General features: G+C 48.2%; 1 protein-coding gene across 2 annotated transcripts in view; it reads right to left on the bottom strand.

Annotated features, from left to right (window-relative positions):
* The window catches only part of LOC112118394 (inhibitor of nuclear factor kappa-B kinase subunit epsilon), a 33941-nt gene extending 18211 nt beyond the window's left edge, over positions 1–15730 (bottom strand). For both annotated transcript variants that reach the window (XM_026655259.1, XM_026655260.1), the window contains exons 1-9: positions 15612–15730; positions 12827–12969; positions 10992–11132; positions 10167–10302; positions 8553–8734; positions 7446–7606; positions 5945–6055; positions 1812–1991; positions 953–1149 (exon numbers count right to left, since the gene is read on the bottom strand). In XM_026655259.1, coding sequence (XP_026511044.1) covers positions 953–1149; positions 1812–1991; positions 5945–6055; positions 7446–7606; positions 8553–8734; positions 10167–10302; positions 10992–11132; positions 12827–12922 — 1204 coding nt within the window. In that variant the 5' untranslated portion in view covers positions 12923–12969; positions 15612–15730. The remainder of the gene's footprint in view (positions 1–952; positions 1150–1811; positions 1992–5944; positions 6056–7445; positions 7607–8552; positions 8735–10166; positions 10303–10991; positions 11133–12826; positions 12970–15611) is intronic.
* Between the last annotated feature and the right edge of the window lie 10712 nt (positions 15731–26442).

Raw genomic sequence — 26442 nt, forward strand, 5'->3', positions numbered from 1 at the left:
GACATCAACACAGAAAGCATCCTTCCCTGAAGGCTTTATGGGCACTTCTCTGTCTAATCTAATGGGAAGGGTAACCTTCTCCTCTCCTGCTCACATTGTGGGTCTCTGCAACACATTTTGCCCTGGAGTTCTGCACATGGAATAAAGAGAGGATATAAAGCAGAGAACTGCAGTGTGGATCCTAATACACAAAAGTACTTAGCAGGTAGAGAGCACTTTTGATCTCTCAAGTGAATTACAAATATTAACTAATTAATCCTCTTCATATCTTTAAGACATGGCTAAACAATTTACATTTTACAGATAGAGAATGAGGGGCAGAAAATTTTCACTCAAGTTCATAGAGGGAATCTGTGTCAGCTCTGAGATGAGAAGCTAGGAATTCCTTGCTCCTAGTCCTGCGCTCAGATCACTCGCCCACATCTCTGGGTTCAGCAGGGCAGAGCAGAGCTCAGACTTTATTAACTGATGGTAGCACCCGGATGTCTCAGCCAGGTCCTGGCCCCATTGTGCTAGGCACTCTACAGAGACATTGCAGGAGGTGGTTCCCACCCTAAAGAGTAATCTGAATGGACGAGACAGACAAAGGGTGGGAAAAGAGTATTATTATTACTCCCATTTTACAGATTGGGGACAGAGGCACAGAGAAGCTAAATGACTTCCCCATGAGCACACAGAAAATCTGTTTCAGAGATGAAAACTGAACCCAACCCAACCATGTCCAATGCCTTTAACCACAAAACCATCCCTTCCTCTCTGTTGAACTTTGCCCTAATAATTTACAGTTCTGCAGTGACTCCAAATGAAGTGACCAAGAGCCCTGTATCAGGAGGACATTGCAAGCGTGACCATATGCGTGCATACATAGATGGCGGAAACTAAACCCACTAGAAGAGCTCAAATGGCTGGACGGGAAGCAGAAGGCTCCATTTTACGAGATGACTGTACTCACGATCTCTGAATCTCACTCCCACGGGTTCCTCCGGTACACTGCTCAGCAAGGTCAGTGGGCTATTTTCTGTGGTTCTGGAGAAATTGTGAGCTTGCAGGCTGGGTTCCAATTGATACGGGTGACCTTCAAAAAAATATTCTTGATGGTGAGGGGCTATATTTGTCTGTGTGAAGACAGCTTCTAAAAATATGGTGGTACTGAAACAAAAAACAAACAAGGGAACGGAAGGGAAATAAAACACGAGGCTATCAGCAACCAAAATAATTTCACACACTAGCCAGTAGTTTCGCTATTATTCTGTCCACCCCCCCAGTCCTACTCTTGAGTTTATCATTCACTAAAGGAAGCTCGGTTGGGATCCAGCAAAGCTTCCCGGCCGGCAGCATGCGGCATCAGACTTGTTTACACTGATATTTATTGTGGATTGCCATTGCCCTAGCATTCTGTCACCTGAACGCTTTAGCAGTCTGACCTAACTTCCAGTGAAGTCAGGGGGAGACTTTCCTTTGACATCAATGGGTTTCGGATTATGCCCAATACGAGCAAAAAAACCACTCAAGGATCACTTCTCCTCCAATGAAATGCAGCCTCCTGTGCAGTGGAGAGCAGCAGAGCAGGCATATAGGGGACAGCAATAAGCAACCCCTTCCAGCTGATACACTTCCCTGGGAAAGCGCAGCTCAGCATTAAATTGAACCTTCTGCTTTTCCCACTGGTTTTTCAGCCAGTTTGGCTGAGGTGCAAAGAGAACACGTGCCTCTCCCAGGCTCACACCGTAAACCTGCAGTGAAAGTTTGGCCTGCGACTCAGGACTCCTGGATTTTTCTCCCAGATTTGCCAGGGGCTAAGCCGTGCTTACGTGTTGTAGGCATGGATGTAGACCCGGTGCATGGTAGCTTGCTGCAAGGAGAAGACGTGGACCACTATCCTGTGCAGGATGTCAGTGGTTTCAGCAAAAAACTGATCAAAGCCCCAGCATTTTTCCTGATCAACTTCCAGAATGTTAGCCAGAATGGGGATGAGCTGGCTCTTCAGCCCCCTGAAGTGAAGGAAAGGAAATGAAGATGTTTTATTATTAATATATATACACACACACTCTATATATATATATATATATATATATATACATACATACATACACACACACACACATATATATACACATATACATACACACACACACACACAAAATAAAATAAAAAGTAAAAAATAAAATGAACAGAAGACAGTGCGTTCCAATGGATAGGATGCTGTACTGGGAATCAGGAGACCTGGGTTCTATTCCCAGCTTTGCCACTGACCTCTGTGAGACCTTGGGCAAGTCACTTCCCCTTTCTGTGCCTCTGTAAAATGGAGATACTACTAGACCTTCTTTTGTAAAGTGCCTTGAAATCTACAGATGAAAAGCATGTGCCCCAGGTTAAGCACCCATGCACTCTATGATCCTGATCCAACTCCCTTTGTAATCTTTCCAATCAACTTCAAACGGAATGGGACTGGGAATTATAAGGATGACATCATCAAATTGTATGCCACTTACTCCCCATTTCATGGCATGGCCAAATAGCTTCCCTGACGAGCTCTCAGGAACGCATGGCCTACGCTTTGTCATCATTAAGGATACGTTCAGCTTTCCTTGACACAGCCCTATACAATATTCATCCAGCATCCATGGGCTTGTCACATGCATTTCTCCAGATGCTCCATTACAATTTAGCCCTCGCAAATGAATCAAACTCAGGACCCAGAGAGTTTGTTTTCCCAATATTCATTTCCCTGCGGATGTAACAGAGAATAAATAGATGGGTTCACAGGCTGTCAGGCAGGAAGAGACAGACTGAATATAAATCTCTTTTGAATCCTTGAAGCCTCATCTTGATAGGATGGAAAGATTGGGGGGGGGGGGGGGAAGCGAGGGGAGGGTTTAAGAAATGAATGCCTTTTCTTTTAAGGTGACTTTAGGGCTGGCGAGAGGTGCTGGATTGACAGCCCTAGAGACTGAAACCCCTTCTTTAGCCACAGGAGAGGGATGGCACAGACAGCAGCAGCAGCTTAAGTGTAGAGCTGCTTGGGAATATTTTGACTAACTGGTTTTTCGCCCACTCGTTCAAGCCGAAGCTGTTTGCGAAACAGTGTCCATCTCCCAACTCAAAAAAAAAGGATCGGATTTCTTCCCCCCCCCCCCGAAGGGTTGAAACCCCCTATTGCAACATTTTCAAAGTGAAAAGTTTTGTTCAAATCAAAAGGCCTTGTTCAAAACTGTAGTGAATTTAAACTAAAAAGAGTTTAAGTTGCAACCAGAACAAAAAGTTTTGATTGGCACAAACGGAACTTTTTTTTGGGGGGGGGGGGGGGGTTGGTTCATGCAAATTTTCTAGATTTCGACTCTTCCTCCCAATTTAGGATGAGAAAAATTCTCGGTAACTTGAAAATTTTCACAGGATGGGAAAACCATTGCTCAGGTAAGCTTTAGTAAAGTGTTCACCTTGCCCCATCCATAGGTTTCAACCCTGACCTCAGGTGCCCAGATAGCACAGCAAGGGGCACAGTACAAGACCTGGAACAAAATAGACTTGGGAGGAGCAGGGATGGTTTTTACGGTACTGGTGTGTTTTACAATGTGGACACTTGCCCACATTGGAAATGTCCTAATTCCCTGGCAGTATATTTCACACGGATTATCAGAAGGGTGTCGACAGAATTTTATTTCTTTAGTTTTCATCAGCTGTTTGAAGGCAATGCAGATACAAAGGGTGGCCTTTTGCTGCAGATGGACAGTGCCTTAGCACTGAAACTTCAGCTTCTGATGTCTCTGGGGAACTACATAAAGAAACTCACTCATTGTACAAAAGAAGTAGAATTGGAATTAGGTGCTCGGCTCATTTTTCCTCCTCTCATGAACTGTGCCTTGTGCCATGCATAGGCAAGGCACCGAGGAGAGGAAGTGGGGGGGGGGGGTTATAAGTTACTATTACCTCAAAGCATGTTAAGAGAAAGGACACTGGGACAGAGGCTACAAAGTACTAGAAAGACTGTTCCAAAATGGAGCACCAGTGATGTATATTTTTTCCAATGCCCTCACATAATGCACTTCCTCCTAGACCAAGGCTGGCGCAACCCATTAGGCGACGTAGGCGGTTGCCTAGGGCGCTAACATTTGGGGGGGGGTGGCGACCGCGGTGGCCGGATCTTCGGCCCCCCCGGTCATGGGCAGTATTTCGGGGGCGGGACCTTCTGCCGCCTCTGTTGGGGGCAGCATTTCGGGGGCGGGACCTTCCGCCGCCTAGGGTGGCAAAAAAGCTGGTGGCGCTCCTGTCCTAGACACTTACAAACATGAATGAATCCAAACTGCTTTGTGTTGTAGGTGAATATAATTATTTACATTTTGCAGATGGGAAAACAGAGGCACAGAGAGGGGAAAATGCCAAAAACCCCAAGTTAACCACTTTTTTTTTTTTGGCCTAATACAGCACCGGGAGTCGGCGCCAGGAACAGAACCCAGGCTTTTCTGGCCCAGAGTCTCATTCTCTAATTATGAGCCTGTGTTAATACACAACTGAGACACATGGGAAGAGAGGGAGTAGATAGAAGTTGGGGAGCTCATTGACAAAAAGAACCTCCCTGGCTGGGGTTTTAAGATTAACCATTTAGCTCCTGGAGAAAGAGAAGAGACAGTGGAACTTTCAGGATCACCTCGAAAGTCAGAACACATTGCAGAAATTATTAAACTAAAATCCCACACAGTAGTGCAGCTGCTACAGATTAACATGGCTGTGAGAAGTCTCCAAGTTATTTAAGACAATGATATGCTCGCATACTGGTTATGGGCTTGATCCCAGTGATAAGTCATTAGGGCTGCTAGGTTCAATAAGGACTCACGGCACGATTACACCCTAAATTTTGATTTTAAGTACCCAAGCTATCTTCTACTGTGAAAGGATTAATATAGACACTGTCAATAGTGGGAAATTTTGGAATTAACCAAAACAACGTGAGTCACTTCAACTGAGAGAGATAATGTGACAAAATGGGCAAATTCTCTTTCCCCAGATTTATAGCATGGGACAAACACTAACTGTTTTGAGGCATTTTATATACACTTAGGCCCTTTATACCACTCCAGCCTTAACATAAATGAGAATCAGGCCCCAGGTACATATTAATGAGTACCTCACAGGAGACAGATATACAGTCACAGACGACTATAATGAAGGGCACAGAGATAGCAATGGGCTCCACACATTCTCTTTGAGGCTTCAATCATAGCTTTTTAGAGCCTTGTATTGCTCCGAAAGTCTTAATCATGCTCAAGGCTATTTATTTCAACACCAGCCATGTGCCCAGCGCTGTATGGGACAAGGGACACTCGGGAGGGTCGTGGGTAGCTGGGATTGAAGTAACGCACCTTATGATCAACACGCAAGAGCCTCCACTGCCTGAGCAAAAAGCCCCACCTCTGTTGGCTCAAAGGATGTAGCCAACTCAACCATCTCTGCAGTCCAGCCACTAGAGGGGGGGCGCACAGCTATGCTATGTAAGCATGCATGACACGCACCACACAGTCCCCGCCCCCGAGAGCTTATAATCAAAGACAGAGAAAATGGGATGCACGGAGAAGTCCAGCAGATGGAATGAGTAGGCTTTTACAGCTGAGATGTTCAGTGCCCAAATCCCATAGAACAAGGCGTGTACGTCTCCGTAAGCACCATTGAAAGATATCCTTTATATAGAGGTATTCATATGATTACAGACGCGCTTGGTCCAGGCACTATGGGAGGAGCAAATCTAGGGGAGGGACGTTTGCATGCCATAACTACATCCCTGGAGTATGCCGAGGGCAGAGCAGAGTCCCTGTGCTCTTTTCCAACCCAAAGCAGCACTTCTGGCCATGCAACTCACTGACTGGTTGGAGGCTCTATGACCAAAGCAGGAGGCGGGACAGCTCTCTGGAAGCAGAGACTGCAGGCTAACCCCAACCCCTCCAATACTCACACAGACAGTTGGCAGGTGATGGGCAGCTCGTAGCGCCACTCAATGGGCCCGTTCTCCTGCCTCTGGACACCTGCGATAGCTCCAGCGGGTTTCTCGGTCGTTATTTTATACCTGTTGAAAGAAAAGTCGTTTCTTGTGTGTGGAAACTGGACAACCGGCCTCCCCTTGGCACATTCCAACCACTTCTTGGCAAGTTGTAGGGGATACGGGCAGAGAGAGGGAGTGAAATGGAGCGGCTAAGGAGAAAATCAGTCTCCACCTTCCCACATCATCAGGGAGGAGTTTCAATTGACAGAACCAAAATTTACCACCACCAAGAGGTGCCTAAATCGCGCATGGAAAACCAGACCAACAGGAACAAGCGAGCAGAGACTGTGCGTGCTAGCGAAGCAAATGGGAAATTGCACGTACAGCCACATAACCCACACACGCTTAGACTAGTTTGCACCTGCCTGTTTCCTGGGTGCCATTTAGGCATCTGCTTTTTGAAGCTGTGATCCAGAATGATCAACCCCCAACCCAGAAGTACAAAGGTATGAAAAGAAAAATCCAAAACCTGTTTGCATCATCCCTCGGGGGAAAAGCTGCATCGCTTTCAGAAGACGGTGCGTGGGGGGAAGGGAGGACATTTCAAGCAACAGCATGGAAGTCAAGTCAGAAGCTGCCCCGTCTTTCAGCCGTTAAACCACAAAGCCACAGAAACACCGTTATCAGGGCAAACATACCATAGAAAGGGGCACTGATTGCCAACTGCAGCTCTGCCGTCTTCCTGCCTGGATGCTCACTCTGAGCAGAACTCAGTTAATCCCTCATGTACTTGAGTTAGGGACAGCACAGCCGGCTTGGTCTCCAAGGGGGCTTTAGTGCCCGCCCCTGTAGTGCTAACCACAGGGGCGGTCAATAGCAGGGGCTGCATTGGTGACTTGCCAAGATGGGGCAGCCCCACAGAAAGTGCAGTCCCTACTACATCGTTCGTGTTCTATCTTGCCCCAAGAGGCCTCTCCTAAGAACAGCATGGAACAGGGCATGCTGGGAACTGCAGATGAAGCCAGCCACAGGCTACACTTCCAGCAGATCTAAAGTATACATGAGAATCTGGGTGATTAAATCATCAGTAAGCTAAGGTGCATAAACACAAACAGACCCGGGCAATTCCACATTTATAGAAAAGAGCACAATGAGGAGTCGGTAGCTGAAATGGGTCTTCAGCAGACATCTGAGACTCAGAGCCTCGTATCGGGACAGAGGCAGGACTCGAGAAAAGCATGCAACACAAGGACTGGGAGGCACTGGCAGATCTGGAGGGGCACACAGCACTGGCAGAGCAGGAGGTATTGCAGGTCAGGATTGGGGTGCACTGTTAGCTCTCCATGTAGCCTACCTCGTCCACTTGTCACTACAGCTTCTCACTTTAGGACACAATTCAATTCACCAAACTCAGCCAAAACAGACAACACAAAGCCCATTTAAATACCACACTCCTGTCGGCGGCACTACCTACATGATTTCTTTATTCCTGCGAGGTCCGCCGAAGGGGATAAATGGGAGATTGCCCGTAGCAGCATGGTAAAAGGTTACCCCAATGCTCCACAGATCTACAGTCACCCCATAAGCCTTTTGCTGGGGTTTTCTCAGAACTGCTCGCTCGTACATGTCCGGGTGCTAATGAGACGAAGTGGAAGAAAAGCATTGTGAATGAATCTGCTTTACTTACAGCAGGTCGGTCATGGAAGCCAAGATTTCCCCAGTGACTAGTGATTTAGGGTTCTTCCATTTTTGGGTGCCCAACTTGAGACACTTCAGAGGGCTTGGTTTTCTGAAAACGTAGGCACCGAAAATCAGGTCCCTGTAAGCTGGGCTCCCCAAAACTGAGGCACTCCAAATCTCCAGTTACTTTCAAAAACCTTGGCCACAGAAAGTGAAGTTCAAGCAAATGAGTGTCTATGAATGAAACGCTTGGGGACAGAGGAGGTCGTCCATTCTAAGTGGACAGAGCAACGGACTTAGGCTAGGTCTACACTACAGCGGGGGTCCGACCTAAGATACGCAACTTCAGCTACGTGAATACCGTAGCTGAAGTTGCGTATTTTAGGTCGACTTACCTGGCTGTGAAGACGGGGGAAAGTCGACCGCTGCCGCGCTGCCGTCGACTCCGCTGCCGCCTCTTGCCGCGGTGGATTTCCGGAGTCGACGGCAGAGCGATCAGGGATCGATTTTATCGCGTCTTCACGATAGGTCGATCCCAGAAAACCGATTGCCTGCCGCCGGACCCTCTGGTAAGTGTAGATGTACCCTGAGACTAGACACCTAGGATCTAGTCCCAGCTCTGTCACTGACCTGCTGGATGATCCTGGGCAAGTCACATTCCCCCCCCCCCGTGACTCAGTTTCCCCATCGGTAAAATGGGGATAATGATAGTGAGCTCCTACGTAAAACACTTTTGAGATCTACTGATGCAGAGTGCTATAGCAGAGCTAGGGATTGTTATTATACACTAAGCATAGCAACAGCCCATGCTCCTACAGTTCCAGACCATGTATGCTGAGACAAGTGACCCGTCCTTCCTGAACTCTTGCTCGTTAAGCCACTGGCATTTTGCTTTACTCACAAGATATTCCTCTGTCCCGTAGACGGACACAAACTTCTCGTCATCGTCCAGCTCTCGAGCGGCCCCAAAATCCGTGAGCTTATAGATGCTCTGCCCGTCTTCCCCCACCAGCCGCATGATGTTTCCTGGTTTGATGTCTCTATGGACAATGCTGTTCTCACGAAGGTGGTTCATGCCGGCCACTACGAGCACAATGGGAAAGAGAGAGACTGCTTAGAATGGCCTCCGCTTCTCTGAGCCGGCTTTGCAAACAGGCAGCTGTATGGACTAGAATTGAGGCAGGCAGGTGGCCCTGGGTTCAGCTTTCAGACCCGGTGAAGCTAACGTGAACTTGTGATAAACAGAGAAGACTCATGAGCATGATGCCCATTCTAAAGAGGGGAAGCACGCACAGGCAAACCGTACCATCTCAGACATGTGATAACGTGAGCACAACCTACCTTCTTGTTCAGTTGCACAGTTAAGTCTCTCAGCTCCCTCAGGATGCCGAGGGCATCATCAGAATCCAAGCACCTCGATGGAGAAGCATAGGGTGACATTCCTGACATGCTCAGGGCGGGCTTGCTACAGGGACCGAGAGCATTGCAGCACCTAGAGTCCTGCCAACATAGGCTCATGGAGATGCCCACCCATCAAATGGCCTCTCAGTAGAAGGGCTCGGTTCCAGGGTATGGAGTCTTTCACCTGCCAAGTCACTGGTTCAAATCCAGCCTGGGTCAGTAGTGACAGACAGCCTGGATTTGGTGGCCTGAATGTGGCAGTCTTAGTTCTTAAGGGAACTGACTAACAGTCACAGCTGGCCTCAGCAAAGGACAAGTGGGTAGGGAGAAGTGCACTTCTGGCAGAGGGACCATACTCCCTGTGTATTCGGCAGACAAAGGCCTTCACTCTCCACCATTCCCACTGCTTTGTAAAATGCACCTCCAGGCATGCAGTAAGTTAGTTTTTGCCCCCATCCACATCTTTACACTACAGCAGATCTGACGAGGAGCTGAGTGTGAGGACAGCTGGTACAGGAGGAGAATAAGAAGACTGGAACTTTTCAGCTTGAAAAAGAGACGATTAAGGAGGGATATGATAGAGGTCTATAAAATCATGACTGGTGTGGAGAAAGTAAATAAGGAAGTGTTATTTACTCCATCTCATAACACAAGAACTAGGGGTCACCAAATGAAATTAATAGACAGAAGGTTTAAAACAAATAAAAGGAACACACAACACACAGTCAACCTGTGAACTCCTTGCCAGAGGATGTTGTGAAGGCCAAGATTAAAAAAAAGAACTAGGTAAGTTCATGGAGGATAGGTCATCAATGGCTATTAGCCAGAATGGGCAGGGATGGTGTCCCTAGCCTCTGTTTGCCAGAAGCTGGGAATGGGTGACAGGGGATGGATCACTTGAGGATTACCTGTTCTGTTCATTTCCTCTGGGGCACCTGGCATTGGCCACTGTCGGAAGACAGGATACTGGGCTAGATGGACCTTTGATCTGACCCAGTGTGGCCATTCTTATATACAGTAGAATGCAAATCCCATGTCCCCACTAGCTGCATCGAGCACCCGTTTATCCCCCTTTCCCGCCACAGACACCCAAGCCAGTAGCTCTGAGACTTACCAACACAATGCAACACGATGAGGAATTCTGACTCAGACAAGCCAAAGGAGTTCTCTGGATCTTCTAACACACTCAGCAAGCTCCCACGTGAGCAGTACTCCATCACCAGCACCTTCTGCTTGCTGTTTCCCTGGGTCTGGGGGGCAGAAGGAGAGATGGATCCTTTGAGCAGCATTCTGAGAAACAGTAACCCTGTGACGCTTTGTTATGCACAGAGTCCCGGGGCAGGCTGCTGTGTCCCACCCCTTGCCCCGTCCACGGAAGTGTGGTGTCCCTTCCTTGTCCAAGAAGCCTACGTGGCTCTAGTAGTCAGAGACGACTGACTGCACAGGCAAGAGAACGTTGGGTGGGAAAATGAGCTCTGCCACCCAAAACGAAGTCCTTGATTAACACAATACACCCCACCCAGAACTCGAAGGAATTGGCCAATGAACCACTAGAGTGTGCGATCCAGGACACTTGGCTCCATCCCCTAGGGTGTGGGATTCCGGGTCGACTAGTGGTTAAAGCACCAGATGTGATGGCAGGGCACCTGAGTTCTATTCCTAGCAGCACTACTCAGCTGGCTTGGGGCCTTGGCCAAGTCACTTCAATGCTCCATCCAGCAGTGGGGAATAACACCACAGGGATGCTGGGAGACGTCACGAGTGAATGTTTGTCAAGTGCTTTGAGCTGAAACAATAGGGAGGGTTGAGGGTGAGGAGAGAAAAGCCACAGGAAGCACATCCCGGCAACGGGTGCCCTGTCACAGCGGCTAAAAGCCAAGTCCCGCTGCATTACCCCCAAGCCACACCTTTCCCACTGTAGAGCTAGTGACAGACTTACAGTCTCTTCAACTGCAAACAGTTTGACGATGTTCTTATGGTTTAATTTCCTCAGCACCTCAAACTCTCTCATCTGCACCTCCTGTGGTCTCAGGTAGCTGGCATTATTAAAGACCTTCACAGCAACCAGCTCCCCTGATCTCTGGGCAAGGAGGAGAAAAGATACAGGATAGATTGAGAGAGCAGCCCCCAGGTGGAATGCTAACCCGCCAGGAAAACAGGTTAGTGGACAACACATGCTCTGTAGAGTGGGGACGGCTCTGTTCTAGAGGGGACGATAAAAACGAAGCCAGAAGGCAGCTCAGTTTCCAGTTGGGAATGAAAGGATTAAGGGGGAGGATTGCAAAGGCGCAAAGGGAAGTGAGATGCCCAGCTCCCATTGAAAATCAAATTCCCCTTTGTGTCATCTTAAAATCTCCCCGCAAGCTCCAGAGTAGCCCTGGGTTTAACACACTGTTCATTCACCGCCGCCGCTCACGGCTGCAGTACAGTAGCTGGTGGTTTGACTCTCTCCCTAGTGCTGTTCCCCATTTCATACCCAGCCTGGCGCCCTCATGCAGTTCCTGTCCTGACCAAATAGCTCAGCCATGGTTAGTACATTGCAGTTTGGAAAGCAAACAATCCTGGCAATGTATGTGTTTCTTTGTCGGATTCACCCATTCTCCCCATTGCAAAGCAAGGACAGCGATGCTTACTGCACTTCCTTCTGTGCCCCCGAAGCCCAGGTGAACGGTGCTGAGCAGGACATGTTTATCCAGTTCTGTAAAACATCTCCAGCGAGGCCCAAAACCATCACCCCCAGTCTTTCCTCCATGAGAGTTAGTGGTTTACATTATAAAGCATCCTTTAAACTGAATCTCCTTCCAAATCCCGACTCTGAACTGAGCAGTGAGACAACCCTCTGAATAAACTTCAGAGAGCAGAGACACTGATCAGCATCTGGCCCAATCCCAGTGAGTTCATTTCCTGGAACTCATGCATGATACACTCCAATGATTATGGGTGGCATTTTCAAAAACGTTCGGCATTTGCCTCCCTTCCCCCAAGGTCACAGGGAGTTTTACCATGGGCATAGAATGGGAACACAGATAAGCCAAGGCATCTTGAAAAACCCAACCATATCCTTAGTCTAAACGACCCCTTGAAAACCATGGCCTAAGTCAGCCTCAGAATGAAAACTGGCCTGGATCAGGTTATAACAAGAAAGTGCCTTGGATGATTTTGCAGCCCGCTGTCTTTGCTCGAGGAAGAGAGCAGTGCAGGGTCTGTAAAATGATGATCAACTGTACGGATACAAAATCAACCCTGGCTTTGCTCACTGGGCTGCGCAGCATGAGGCAATGGCTGCAGGGCACCAACAGGGCATGGAGTGATAGTGATAGAAACTACCCACCCAGGACTAATTTACACATAGTTGAGATGAGAAGGGCATGCCAGGGGATTGGCGGTTGAGAGCAGGTTGCAAGAGAGTGCATGGGAAGGGTTGGTAGCTCCGGTGTGGTGGGGGGGGTGCTACGGGGAGCTGCGTTGGGGTGCACATCACTTGGGAATTTGTGGGAGGGTTTGGAAGCATGTAACAAATTGGGAGGTCTTGGCAGCTGGAAGATCAGAGTAGGGTTGGTTGTTGAGAGGGGGGTTGGCCACACGTCACTGGGGTGCGTGTGAGAGCTGGGTTGGACAGACTGGAGGGAAATCGAATTAGGAGCCTACGTGGGTCCATGTACTGCCAGTAAACTCTGCACCCGAGAGAAGCATGTGCGCGCTGCAACCGAATCAACTCAGGCTTCCCACCCCCAGGGCATCCCATCCTGTGCTCTCCTCCTGCCCCTCACTCACCTTACTGCGGGCTTTGTACACGCTGGCTGTAGCCCCTTGGCCCAGCACATCGTCCATGTTCCAGAGGTAGTTGGGCGTGCTCTGCATTTTCAGCATGAGGCCAGCTCAACTCTGAGCTGTGAGGCAGCGGGGAGAAGACAAGTCTGTGAGGAAAAGAGCCGTTTACACGCATGGACAACCCCGGCAGACAGTAAAGTCATACCAGCCCCAGTGTGCTTTCACATGCCTCCCTGCTGTTTTAACGCTCATTCCACTTCTCCTGCTGCCCAAAATGAGATGTGGGACCAAGCCACACACAGCCTGGACAAGGAGATGAACCTCCTCACCGCTTGGAGGGTTCAGATCCCGTCCGTTTCCATAAGAAGCTGATTGTAACACAGCCAGCCACACCTACTACTGCACGGGTGTCACTGAACCAACACAGCCTCACAGCAGCGGCTTGTCTAAGAAGTCTGATCCCTATGGGCTAAAGCCCAGTCCGCTGCCACTGCAGCTGTCAGAGAATCTCCATCAGACGCCAGCAGAAGAGATGAGAGTTGACACACGGCTGAGTTCTGATTCTGTCCAGCAGAGGTCAGTGGTGCACAGACAATACCAATCAGCATAACCAGGAACAATCTGTCTCTAACAGCATCATTATTCAGGGGTTACTCACCCACCCCATTCTCCTACATGTGTCCACTGCCCCTCCCCCATCTCCAACTCTTCTGCTGTTTCTTGCTAAAGTGGAGTTCTTCTGTCTCCCTTAAAAAGGGGCCACCAACTTCCCTCTGCAAACATGAAAGCAGAGCTCAGAAAGGATGGGAGAAGATGGGGTAAGGACAGAGCTGTGAACCTTGTGCAGGGAAACCCAGTCAGAAGCCACTCAGGCTGGTAAAGAAACACTGATTGATGCAAGAAAAATACTAAGCATTGAGGGCTGCAAGGTAAGAGAGGCACCTCCCAGCTGCAAGAACAGAAACCTATAGGATTGCAACACCAGCTTCGCAGCCACTGGTTAAAGAGGAAGCACTCAGCTTCCTGCCCCGAGAGCAAAAAAATTCCCAGACTCAGAGCAGTCTCTGCTCAGCATTCAAATCTCACTTACCAGCAGCAGCATCTCAGTACAATGAACCTTCAAGCTCATGTGGTCATTAGAAATGGGCTTGTGCCAAACTCCACAGTGGGACTTCCCAGACTTGAGTGGTGTGTGAGATTGCACTTGGGCAGAGGGGACACACTGGGAGACAGCTCAGCATCCAAATTGGGATCCAGATCCAAGTTTTGCACTTGACCCCGTCACGACAAAGAGCTGAACCAAAATTCTATGTCCAAACACTCCTGAAGTTCATACGCCTGCAGTTCTGTCACCTGTGCCCATCTGCAATTGTTCTAGGGAAGAGTGCACAAGCACACGCTTCTGTTGGCCTTTGACGCTGTCCCCTCACAGGAGAATGCCAGTTGAGGCATATTCGGGGCTGGACAACTCACTATGAACACCCCACTGGGGAATGGGAAGCAAATGGGGCACATCATGCTTCTTACAAGCAGCCCTCAGGGCTTCAGCGGGATACCCATCCAACCCTACTCATCAGATAACTCTCCCCATAGGTGAAAGCCATTGTGCAGAATTGATTGGTGACAAACGGCTGCCATGTTCCACTGCAGAGGTGTCTGTACTCCTGTGATGAGCCAAACTCGCTTCCTCCCACCCCCAAACACCCCATCCATCACACAGTGCTGTCGTCTTCCTGGCAGCTGCCCTTCACCCCCTTCAGTGGCAAAGCTGTACGCACATCATTCGCAAAGTGCTTGATGCATCCCCGCCCTCCTTGGAATAGCCATAGTAAGTGATTAGCCAATTCATGTGCAGGGCCTGCTCCTCCAAGCTGGAAATCACACCTTCCAGCTCTGTGTTTAGGAGAGGTCCAGAGCCTGAGTAGCAAAAATGTTACAAGCCCATGGTAAAGTGAGCTTGCAGAGCTGCCTGGAGGACACCTGCAGTCCAGCACCCCCTGCCCTGCGCTCTCCTTGCGTGTGCTCTAAAATCCCAGGCAAAAATAGATCACAAAACGCAAGATCGGAGATAGGGACCTTATTCAAACTAAACCCACTTTTTTAAAAAACATGGCTCGCCACAAAGGACACAAATCCTGTCCCTCACTCATGGGAGCTGGCACATAAGTCTGGTGCGTCCCCTGATCTAGGCTCCCTTAGATCAGCACCCAGAAAAGAAAATGTCTCGGCGAATCCTCAGATCGATACAGAAATGTTTTCAAGGTACAAGTTGCTAAAAAAGAGCTAGTGAGCCTGCTGATATTCTTGCCAAGATTCACAAGGTCTATCAGGTCATGCCAGATGATTTAACCACAACAAATTTCCCCCCCGAACAAGAAAGCCAGTACTGCTCTATTCCAGCATAGAACATGTATTGATCACGGGGAGATCACCTCTAGTCTCCCTCTCATCCCCCCCGCCCCAATGCTTCCTTTCGCAGCTGTCATCAGCACATGATCCATCTTTCTCTCACTGTTCTGGTCTCACATTATCACATGCATGTGAGGATAATGCATTTCAGTATTGTTGTTACAATAGAATACCATACTACACACACACACACACACACACACCCTGGCACTACCTGTAATCCTGGTTGCACATCAGGGGTTTCCATACACCACCCTAAGCATAATGCAGTGCAACAAAGCCAGTGTAGACTCCAAGAGAGGAACATTCCGTAGCATTTACCTGGCTCTTTACATCTGCAAGACAGACTGTACAAACGTGAAAGGAGATTCCCACTCACCTGAAGACAGCAGCTGGCTCAGAAGCAATGTATGCAGTGAAAACCCTTAAGTGCCCAGGTTGGGAGCCATGGTGTGGGCTTGAAAGCAGCCACAGGGACCCCACACAGGCAGGGATGGAACGAAGTCCAGGCTGAGACTTTCTTTCTGCTCAGACTTCCTGCTTTCTTTTTCTCTTAAAGGGACACTGCCCAGTTTCTCCCTTGTCGTTTGAACACGTTGCGAGCATCGACACAGGATCCCTTTTCACTGAGCTGACGCACATCAACGCAAATCATTGTTTCCTGCTTGGATGGATTTACAGTAAAAGCAAAAAAAAGGGACCAAACCATGACCTGCCTGTCAAGCCATTGAACGGAAGTTCATCTCCAGTGCAGTGCAGTATATTCTCTCTCACACTCGCACACGTAAAATTATCATGAAAAGTTACACCAGCCTGGTACAACTTCTGCTCCCTGTCCTTAACAATTCTAATTATTATCCCATCAGAATCAATGAAAATGGGGGAGGGGGAGAAAAAAAATCAACCCTCACCCCACCCTAAGGATATTCCTTGCCTTTAGGAGAGAAATAGAAATGTTGAGGTCTGTATTCCATACAAACACACACAGGAGGATTAGTCCTGTGGACAGGGACTCAGAAGATCTGGGTTTTGTTCCTAGCTCTGACACTGACAAATTCGCTGTGACTTAAGGCAAATCACTTTAGTCTCTCTGTGCCTCAGGTTCCTATCTGTAAACTGGGAGTAATATTTCCTTTGTAACCTCTGAGGCACAGATGCTCTCTCACTACATGCAAGTACAGTGCCTTGCATAAGGGGGCTCTCTCTGGATGATGCTGGAATAAAAACAACACTACAAAGAATATGTGATGTACTGTCACTATAGGACTCAATAGAAATTGAGGTCTTAAAATTATGCTTTCCATCAAAATTGCACCCTGAAGAACATTGTCCTGTTAGTTGCTACAAACATTGGGGAGCATTGTATTTGCCCCACTGCAAATCACGTTTTTATTTTTCCTCACCCAGTGACATCACTTAATACAGATCTGCACGTCCTATCAAGTTCAACTAAAGCCCCCGAACTGATTTTGGGAGCCAGGTTTAAATTCACTACACTTCTGAAACCAAATATGCATGGTACACACTGGATGGGCTGCTCCATGTTATTCATTCAAAGCAGACAAAGATCTTGGTCTGTGTACCTGGGGTATTTGGACTGCTACCCATGAAAAAAAAGTTTGCAGTTTGTTTCTGTTCTCGTGACTTTGCACAGAGTGTGTATAAGTGAGCAGCAGTTAACATAAGGAAGATGCTTCTACCAGTAAAAAGTCTGAAGGGAAATTCCCACTGCAGTACCCAGCAATCTTCTCATGCAGCCCTGCCCGAAGGCATAGTGATATTAACACAACCAGAATACAGTGTTTCCTGCTCATTCACATGACTATTTAGAACACCCACTTCATGTTTGCAGACTGCTGCTCCTGCATTTAACTTCCAGGGACAGAGCACCTGTTTAGTTGCTAACGCAGGCACTGTAAAAACAAAAGTGTATTTCCAAGCCACACAGAGAGCCTTACAGAGCACCAGAGGAAACCCTTAGTGTATTGCATGCCATTGTAAATCGGCCACTACCAATATGTAAATGCCAGATCTGACGCCCAGTCTTGTGCTTTAACCACTGGATCAGCTTTCCTTTCACTGTCTTGTGGGCTCCCCATAACCACCACACACTTGTCAAAGAGCCCAATTCATGCACAATGGCTTCCTGTATCCTGCTTCCAAAAACACCAATGAACAGACTACCTGAGCTGAACCTGAACACCAAACATGTTCAATGAACAGGGGCCTGACTGTTCCAATGAAAGACACTCAGGCCTGGAAATTCCAGTGGTGACCATGTGAGCCGAGCCCATAGCTCAGAAGAGCGACCAAAACCCTCGCATTTAAAGTCAGAGCGTTCAAAACCAAGTGCGTTTAGTGTCCTCGGACTTATCTACACTACCTTGACTTTCACATATGGCTTTGTGGATTTGAACTGAGGGTGCTGATGTGAGAGAGAGAGAGAGAGAGGAAGGAAGCAATTAAATTTTTTTGTAACAGCAAAAAAAACAGCCTATTTTCAGGTCCTGCTACAATTCCCTTTTCTTTTGAAAGCACAACTCTCCCTAGCCAGACCCAGAAGAGGAACAAATGCCCCCTTCAATCAGAGGTAGCCCCAAACTACAACTTCAGGTCTAAAATCCCTCAAACTTTTGCAAAGTTACAATTAGATTGTAAGCTCCTCAGGGCACAGACCTCATCTGACACCGTGCAGTGCCAAGCACAGCGAGCCTTTGACCCTGTTCAGAGCTTCTGAACATTACAATAGAACTGTTAACAACCCACCCATGTTTGGATCATAGAATATCAGGAATGGAAGGGACCTCAGGAGGTCATCTAGTCCAACCCCCTGCTCAAAGATGGACCAATCCCCAACTAAATCATCCAGTGCTGATGTTTCAGAGGATGGATCCAGTTCCCTCCATGCTCTGGGGAAGTTAAGGACTAGGTCCAAGTTTCCTGTATCTTTGCGGTCACGCTCTGCTTTTTCACCTTTAAAGCTTTTCTTGTGGTTTTTCCACAAAGTGCAAAATTTACCAACCCCTCCCCCCCATTACAATGCTGCATCCTGCTTCAAATCTGAACCAGATGCTCAATTCCTTCTACTGATCAGAAACAATTGTAAACCTTTCATCAAAAAGCAATGAGGGGAAAAAAACCATGAAATTATAGATCTTTAGGGCTGGAAGGGGCCTTGAGAAGTCACCAAGTGCAGCCCCCTGCACTGAGGCAGGACCAAGTAAAGTTAGACCATCCCTGACAGGTGTGTGTCTAATCTTGTTGTTAAAATCCTCCCATGATGGAACTGCCACAACCTCCCTTGGAAGCGTGTTCCAGAGCTTAACTAGAAAGTTAGCAAGTTTTTCCTAATAACCAACCTAAATCAGCCTTGCTGCAGATTAAGCATTAATTACTGCTTGTCCTACCTTCAGTGGACATAGAGAACAACTGATCACTGTCCTCTTTATAACAGCCCTTAACATATGCCCAACCCTGTGAGAAGGAAATCAGAAATCATAGAAGATTAGGGTTGGAAGAGACCTCAGGTCATCTAGTCAATCCCCTGCTCAAAGCAGGGCCAACCCCAACTAAATCATCCCAGCCAGGGCTTTGTCAAGCCAGGCCTTAAAAACCTCTAAGGATGGAGATTCCACCACCTCCCTAGGTAACCCATTCCAGTGCTTCACCACCCTCCTCGTGAAACAGTGTTTCCTAATATCCAACCTAGACCTCCCCCACTGCAACTTGAGACCATTGCTCCTTGTTCTGTCAAGGAGTGAGATAGCATCATGCTACGGAGCAACTTGCCCCTTGGAGCAGGAATAGACACAGGAAGTCAAATTCCAAACACAGTGATAAAGCTTATCCTGGGCAAAGTGAACCTCTGTCTGACAGACCTCAAGGGTCCCCCCTTTCACACACTGGCAGCAATGGTACAGTTTAATGAGGGGGGTTGTCAATAGTTTCCCTGAAGCTGAATTGTTAGTAAAATAGACACTCCGCAAGGTGGCAGTAGAGATTCAAAAATAAAGCTGGAGGTAGGAAGGTGGGTGTGTTCACATGCTGCCTTCTCCGGGCCCCTAAGGGACAAGGTCAGGCCTGCAGTCCCCACCCGTACGCACACGTGCTCTAAAGGCACCTCTTCCCCAGGGCCCGCAGTGCCGATCCACCTCCCAGAGAGGAGTAAGGAGACCGCTGGGTTCTGCACCCACCGCCCCTCCTGCTCTGGTCTATTCAGTTCAGTCTAGGCAGCATTCTGTGTCCTTTAACATCACAAGTGCTCCAAGGCCAGAGCCACATCTCTCTCTGTCCTGCACTGAACACGTGGTGAGGGCTCAGCCTGTGGCGGCACCTGCTCCAGCTACATCTACCGCAGGGCCCCCCCGGCCCTTGGTGAGGACACCTGGGGAGACCAGACATCTGGACCAATGAGGCAGATGAAAACTGACATCCAATGGGATGCTTTGCATGTGCTCTTCAGTGGGAAAACCTTATAGAGGAATTGTACACATAGGAACAAAGTGAGACTCTGCAACCTGCAGAACTCCATTACCCAGAGTAGCCTGCCCTGCAACAGGCCGAATATCTTACTGGGTCTCACGTCTTACACGCAGAAGGGACCTCTCAGCAATTCACCAAGGTCCTGCCCCATCGGCAGCCGGCACCTAACTGTAAGAGACAGGAAAGCTAGACCCTCCCAACTACTAGCCCCCAGGAGCATTCACCTCCTTTGGACCAGCCAACTCCATGACACCATTCAGCCCTCATCAGCACTTTCCATCCTGAACGTACTTTACTCACATGAACTAAGTCTCCCGACAACCCCGAGGGTAAGCACTTCCCCTTTTAGAGAGCGGCGGGACGGGAGGGGGACTGAGGCACAGAGCAGGGAGGCAATTTGCCCCAGGTCGCACACTGACTTTCAGCGGCAGGGCTGGAATTAGAGCCCTAAAGAGCCTGGATCTCAGGTCTGTGCTCAAGCCACTAAACCATCCCAAGCAAATGGCAAGTGAATCTCAGCGCTAGGTACATGTGCCCTCACCCACTCCCAGCTCACCTCCAAGGCTGGCGGCCCCAAACATGGCAGATCTCCAGTCGGTGTAACTGCCGCTGTAAGTCAAAGAAGGGAATCTCACAGAACGGGAAAATGCCCCAGCTCATTTACATTTGTAACTCTGCCATGAGAGGAGAAAGAGCTGGCTTTAATGAGCTATCCTCAGCATAGAGGCCTGGTTCCAATACCCTCCCATGTGTTGAGTAGTGCTTTATTGTGACAGTGCTCCCAGCCCAATGATTTCACCGGGGTTGCTCACATGGTAAGATGCTACACCAGTGGGAAGAAAGGTGGCGGAATCAGGCTCATAAAAACAGAGGAGAACCTGCTGAAAGGTCTGCATCTCCCCCATGGTTCTGAGGGATCACACCCTTTCCAGCCACCTTGCTACAGAAGCTCTTTCTAAATGGGTCTGGAGCAGGGGTTCTCAAACTGGGAGTCAGGACCCCTCAGGGGGTCACGAGGTTATTATATGGAGGCTGTCAGCCTCCACCCCAAGCCCCGCTTTGCCTCCACCATTTATAATGGTGTTAAATATATTAAAAAGTGTTTTTAAATTTATAAGGGGGGGGCGCAGAGGTAAAAGGGGTCACCAGTACAAAAGTTTGAGAACCACTGGTCTGGAGCCTCCATTACTTAGTCGCCTCCTAGCTTCCCAGCTGGGAACATTCCCCCACCTGGCCTTTCACTTGTAACCTTTTACTTGCAATTTACCAATTCATTTATTTTTTCACTGAAAAAAATAAAATCAAATGTGCTTTCGGAGAGGGGAGGAAGGGTTCCAAGCCCCCAGACGCCCAAGCTGCGATAAATGATCTGATTAAAAGGTTTTAAGAGATTACAGCATCTGAGTCAATGTCATCGGACAGCAACAGCTGTAACGGAGAATCAAAAATCATTTTTATTTGTGTATCCGATACGCTCAAAAAAGATGCGCGCCGGGAGCCCCCGGAAATCAATGGAGACTAATTGAAGATTCATAAAAATGAAAAGGATGTTCAATTCAATCAGCCTGTTGATTTATTGAAGAGGACTTTAGCAGCAAGGAGCCTGATTTCCTTAAAAGCCCAGACTCCCCACAGCGGAGATGGAGCCTGTAGGGAACAGAGTCCCCGTCCCTGTGCCTTGGAGGCCAAGTACATCACAGGGGCTCTTCGACAGACAAGAGCGGATTTGCAGGACACCACTACCTCGCTTGGAAGACTAGCCGTTTTCCAAATGGTTACGGGTCCACTCCCACTGACTTCAATGGGGCACAATCAGGCCCTGTGTTGTATACAGCCATAAGTACAGGCGTGGCTACCCGCACTGCCTAGAACAGTGGCTCTCAAACTTTTGTACTGGAGACCCGTTTCACATAGCAAGCCTCCAAGTGCGACCCCCCAATCAATTAAAAACACTTTTTAATATATTTTTGACACCATTATAAATGCTGGAGGCAAAGCGGGCTTTGGGGTGGAGCTGACCACTCGCGACCCCACGTGTAATAACCTCGTGACCCCCCCCGAGGGGTCCCGACCCCCCATTTGAGAACCCCGGCCTAGAACAATCATCACTGGTATTCTACTAGCACCATGAAGCTTCAAGGGAGATCCCGGCCCTGTTGCACAAGGCACTGTGCATGATCTCGGAGTGTGTCAGCAATGTGGGTAGGGGGCACAGTTTTTAGCACCCATTTTTACCCTGGTGTCAATGACAACACACAGATGCAAGGAAGGCAAAGGACAATCACTCTCCCCCATCACCCATGCTTTCAAATCCACAAAACCAAATGGGGGGAGGGGGAAAGAAATGACATATGCAAAGAGACAGTCGTCGAAAGTCACCTTAGGGGCTACCTGTAATCATAGTGGGGACATTTGCAAACGTAAGTGTGATTTTTAGGGGGATGGCGTCCCCTGGCATAGAAATGCAGGGTGCTAAGCAGAATCTTGGGAGGCAGAGATGGAAATGACTTGCCAGGGCACCAAGTACATTCTCTGGTGATCAGGGCAAGGCTGTTTCCTACAGTACATTCTCTGTCCGAATTACTCTTGGCGATGGAGTGTGTGGGGGTGTCCATGGGGCTAGGCTAATCACTGTATCCATAGCGCTGAGCGGCACCGGGGGAGAGAGCATAACCTTAAAGAAAGGAAGACAACGATTCCAGGAATCGGATGCTCCAGGGGTCAAAATGGCCCTATAGTTTGGCAGCCCGCCCCCTGCTGGCGGTGGTGACAGCACTCCACAGTGGCCCTGTAGTGCTAGAGGCTATGGGGCTGCCCTATTCCAGTCCTGCCCTTGAATACCCCCTACACTGGAGCTTGCAGGATGGCCCCATAGGACAACACAGCTGTGCTACAGTCTGTTTGTCCTGGGGGAATTCTTCCCCCCCCACCAGCCTAGGTATCTTTTACAACCTGGGTGCACTGGCCCAGTCCCTCCCTAGCACTCCTTTCCTGCCAGGCTTCCTCCTCGCTCCTGGAAGGGTCTCATTTGTGGCTGACCTGCATCAGCAATAGACTCTTACCCACCCTGGAACTGGCTGGGTTACACTAGCCAGGGAGTAGGAGGGGTGGAGCAGCAGCCAAACCAATAGTCCCACTTACCCCTACACTCCTGGACCAAAATCCAGGTGGCTCCTGGAGGGGTGCCTGCAAGGTCCCTACTCCCTTATGTGAGTGCACAGCCCAAGTCAGAGCCTACCTCACTAACAGCACATAGCCCTTTCCACAGGCTGGCAGGGGAGATAGGCCTGCTTTGGTTCCAGGCCACAGGGTTTACTGTGACAGCAAAAGCACGACAGAACCATGCAGGGAAAGCAAACTGATCAGATGACATCCACCAGGGACTCTCTTGAATCAACAAAGAGACTCAACATAACATTCCTCAGTTAAGGTTTCTTACCAATTAGGTTAAACCAGGCAATAGTCTCTTCCACCTTGCTGCAAAGCAGCCCTCGTACTTCTGAGACAAGCTAAGGGTTTCCGGCAATAGTAGAGAAGCAAGTTCTTAACCTGTAGAAAAGAGAGCTTTGAGATGCAAAGGAAGCAGATGTCCCAGCATGCAATTGTTGCTTTGCTCACTGTGGTGTCTAGTCTGGTTTCTGGTGTTTCCATTTAGCCTACTGTGATTTAGACCACTAATCCACTAGAGAAAAATTCCCAATTTCTCAGCATTCCTGCCCATACATTGGCTGCATGAGAGAGAAGTGGCATTGGATGACAACACTGATCTTTGCTGTGTCAAGGTGTACAGCTATTCTTTGCTATCTTGCAGATATATAAAAATAAAATGGTATCCTGTATCAACAAAACAGATCTCGTTAACCTGTCCGTATATTACTGCTCCTATAACTTTTTTTTTTTTTGGCTACATTCTACAATAATTTATCTGTGGTTTGTAACTATAATGGTTAGATGTTTAGTTACAGGGTAAATCGATCAAATTAAAAATCCAACTACTGAAGCTGGAAGTTGTGAACCAAGTTTGTAAGAACTTTTTTTTTTTTAAAATGCATTTGTTTCCAGTTATGCGAGTTGGAATTTGACAAGACAGAACATTAAATCTCGGAATCCACAGTCTCTTATTCAGGAACTTTCCCCCCTCCTTTCCTTATAAAGGAATTCCCCCTGTGACTTATACATAGAATTAGACTTAAGTAGATGTAGGGTAGGGGGTCCTGCTGGGGACCACCCTCCCCTGTCCCAGGAGTTTCAGAAGGAGCCAGTTTCCCTCCTGATGGGAGGGCAGCACGTGATTGCGTCCATGGCTAGCTGCACCCAGCTGACTTCCAGCACAACACACAATGGTTTGGTTAAACACCAAACACCCCTCGCTTCCCCACACCAAACCCTACTGTAAATAACTATCTGGACCCTAACAAAAAAGAGGATGTTTAACCCACAATTACAAAAACCTGGTGGGATTCCGCCTTCCCCAACAAAATATTGAAAACAGAAGAAACTCCAACTCACAATCCACATGGCCAAACTCTTTCCCCCAGGGGCAGTTTGAGCCCCCTCCTCTCCATGAAAACGCCAGCAAGATTAAGCATTTTTTAATCAGCCAATTGCAGGAGGAGTTCATGCTCCATCAAATCCTGTTTGTAACCGGACAGGTGTGTCTAATCTAAACTGGATGGGAGCTAAGAAAACATGGAAAATGTTAGCAGCCTGGGTGTCCATTAACAAATAAAATTCAGCCCCTGGAGGGAGGCAGATTTGGATGGATTTCAAGGTTTGAAATTCACCAGCTTTTTGGAACCAAGAAATCTTGGAGGCACTGAATCAACCTTTTCCTGTGGATTCACTGCTGTTTACTGTGCATGTTGTTCTGATTTAGGCACTCAGATTCCATGCTGATGGTCAATCTCCAAAAACCTGTTAGAAGAACCTTACACTGTTTTCTAAGAGCATATATTAATCAACATGTGGCCCTATTCCCATAGTATTCTTGAATACCCCCCAAACCTTAATTAAATGTATAGTCAATGCCCTGTGAGCTGTGGAAATACACGTATCCCCCATGCTACAGATGCAGAGTCAAGGTACAGTCAGATAGAATGACCTGCCCAAAGGTCACACAGAATCCATGGTAGAGTTGGCAACTGAACCTAGAGCTTGCAATTCCAAGTCCATCACCTTAACCACCAGAGCACTCTTCCGCTGTAGGGTGCCCTAAATGGGGCTCTGGTGGAACACTTGTCCTGAGAACCAAGAAGCTTCAGCACATGGGCTGACAATGCATGAAAATACATTAGGACCCAACTTGGTGAGGTGCTGAGCACCTTTAGAACCCAGTGGCCTGGAAGGGACTGGACTAGATGACCTCTCGAGGTCCCCTCCAGTCCTACGATTCTATCTTGCAGGATGAGGCCCTTGGTTTTCGGCATGCCAAGGGCACACAGCAGGGGACAGAGCAATGGATTCTGGACAGGAAGTTAGTTTAGAACAGGGGTTAAACAGGGGTCGTGACCCCTCAGGGGGTTGAGAGGTTATTACGTGGGGGTGTGGGTTGCGAGCTGTCAGCCTCCACCCCCAAACCCCACTTCACCTCCAGTATTTATAATAGTGTTAAATATAAAAAAAATGTGTTTTTAGTTTATAATGGGGGGAGGGGTTGCACTCAGAGGCTTGCTGTATGAAAGGGGTCACCAACACAAAATGTTTGAGAACCACTGGTTTAGAAACAGGGAGGGCATGACCAGAAGAGCCTAAGGCAATATTCTGACTGTTTACTCTTATTTCAAATGGAATCCATAAAAAAAATAAAACCCACACCCACTCAACAGGAGTGAATACCTACAGGGCTATAAACATCATTAAGTACATAGCAATATAATCAATTGCTTTGGGGTCTTTTCAGTCATGCTTTATATCAAAACAACCGGCTGGGGTATATATAGCCCTGCACAAACGTCTCTTAGAAATAAATAATTTTACATTAAAGAACCCACTTAAAATAAGAAGAGACAAAACACTCCCTTATGCTCCTTTCGCAGCCTCTCCCTGCTGAGAGTGTCCTGCTGGCCTTCTTGCCTCCTTCCAGTTAAGTCAATAAGGGAAAAAACAGCCACAGGCAGAGCTTTTGAAAGCTGCCAGTGCAGGGCCAGGACACTGGACTATCACTACATACAGCAGAGCTTTTTAGTGGGCCGGATCCAAAACCCACTGAAGTCAGATTTCCTGATAAAGTCAATGGATTTTTGGTTACGTTGCTACTGAAATGGACCAGAAAGCTCCGACTCGCTTCAGTGCAAATCATTGACTTTCACTCTTTGCAGTCAAGCTTCATCGTGCTTGTAGTGAAACTTCACTCCACTGTGATTAGTTTCCACCGTGTTGAGCACCTTGGAATGCTGCAGTTGGAAGGGTGGGAAGAGAAGCTACCAATTACTTGGGTGGTTCTATGGAGTAAGGAAAGGGAGGCAGGAGGGGAACCTGGCTCCCACTCTTACCCACAGCTTCTCCCCTCACTGGGAGAGGAGCTAGCCCACTCTTGCAGTGGGAAGTGGAGCTGATCTTTCTACAACTGTTCCCACTGGAACAATGACCTTCTAAAGGAACCCTACGCTGCTGGCACCTCCTGCAACTGCAGCTGATGAAAACAGACTATACTCCTAGATGGAAGGAAGGATGGGGAGGAAGAGGGATTTTCTTTGCTTAGATCCCCTATAACACAACTCTACTTGCAG

The sequence above is a fragment of the Terrapene carolina genome, unplaced genomic scaffold (genome assembly GCF_002925995.2).
Source record: "Terrapene carolina triunguis isolate 2854851 unplaced genomic scaffold, T_m_triunguis-2.0 Scaffold199, whole genome shotgun sequence".
NCBI lineage: Eukaryota > Metazoa > Chordata > Testudines > Emydidae > Terrapene > Terrapene triunguis.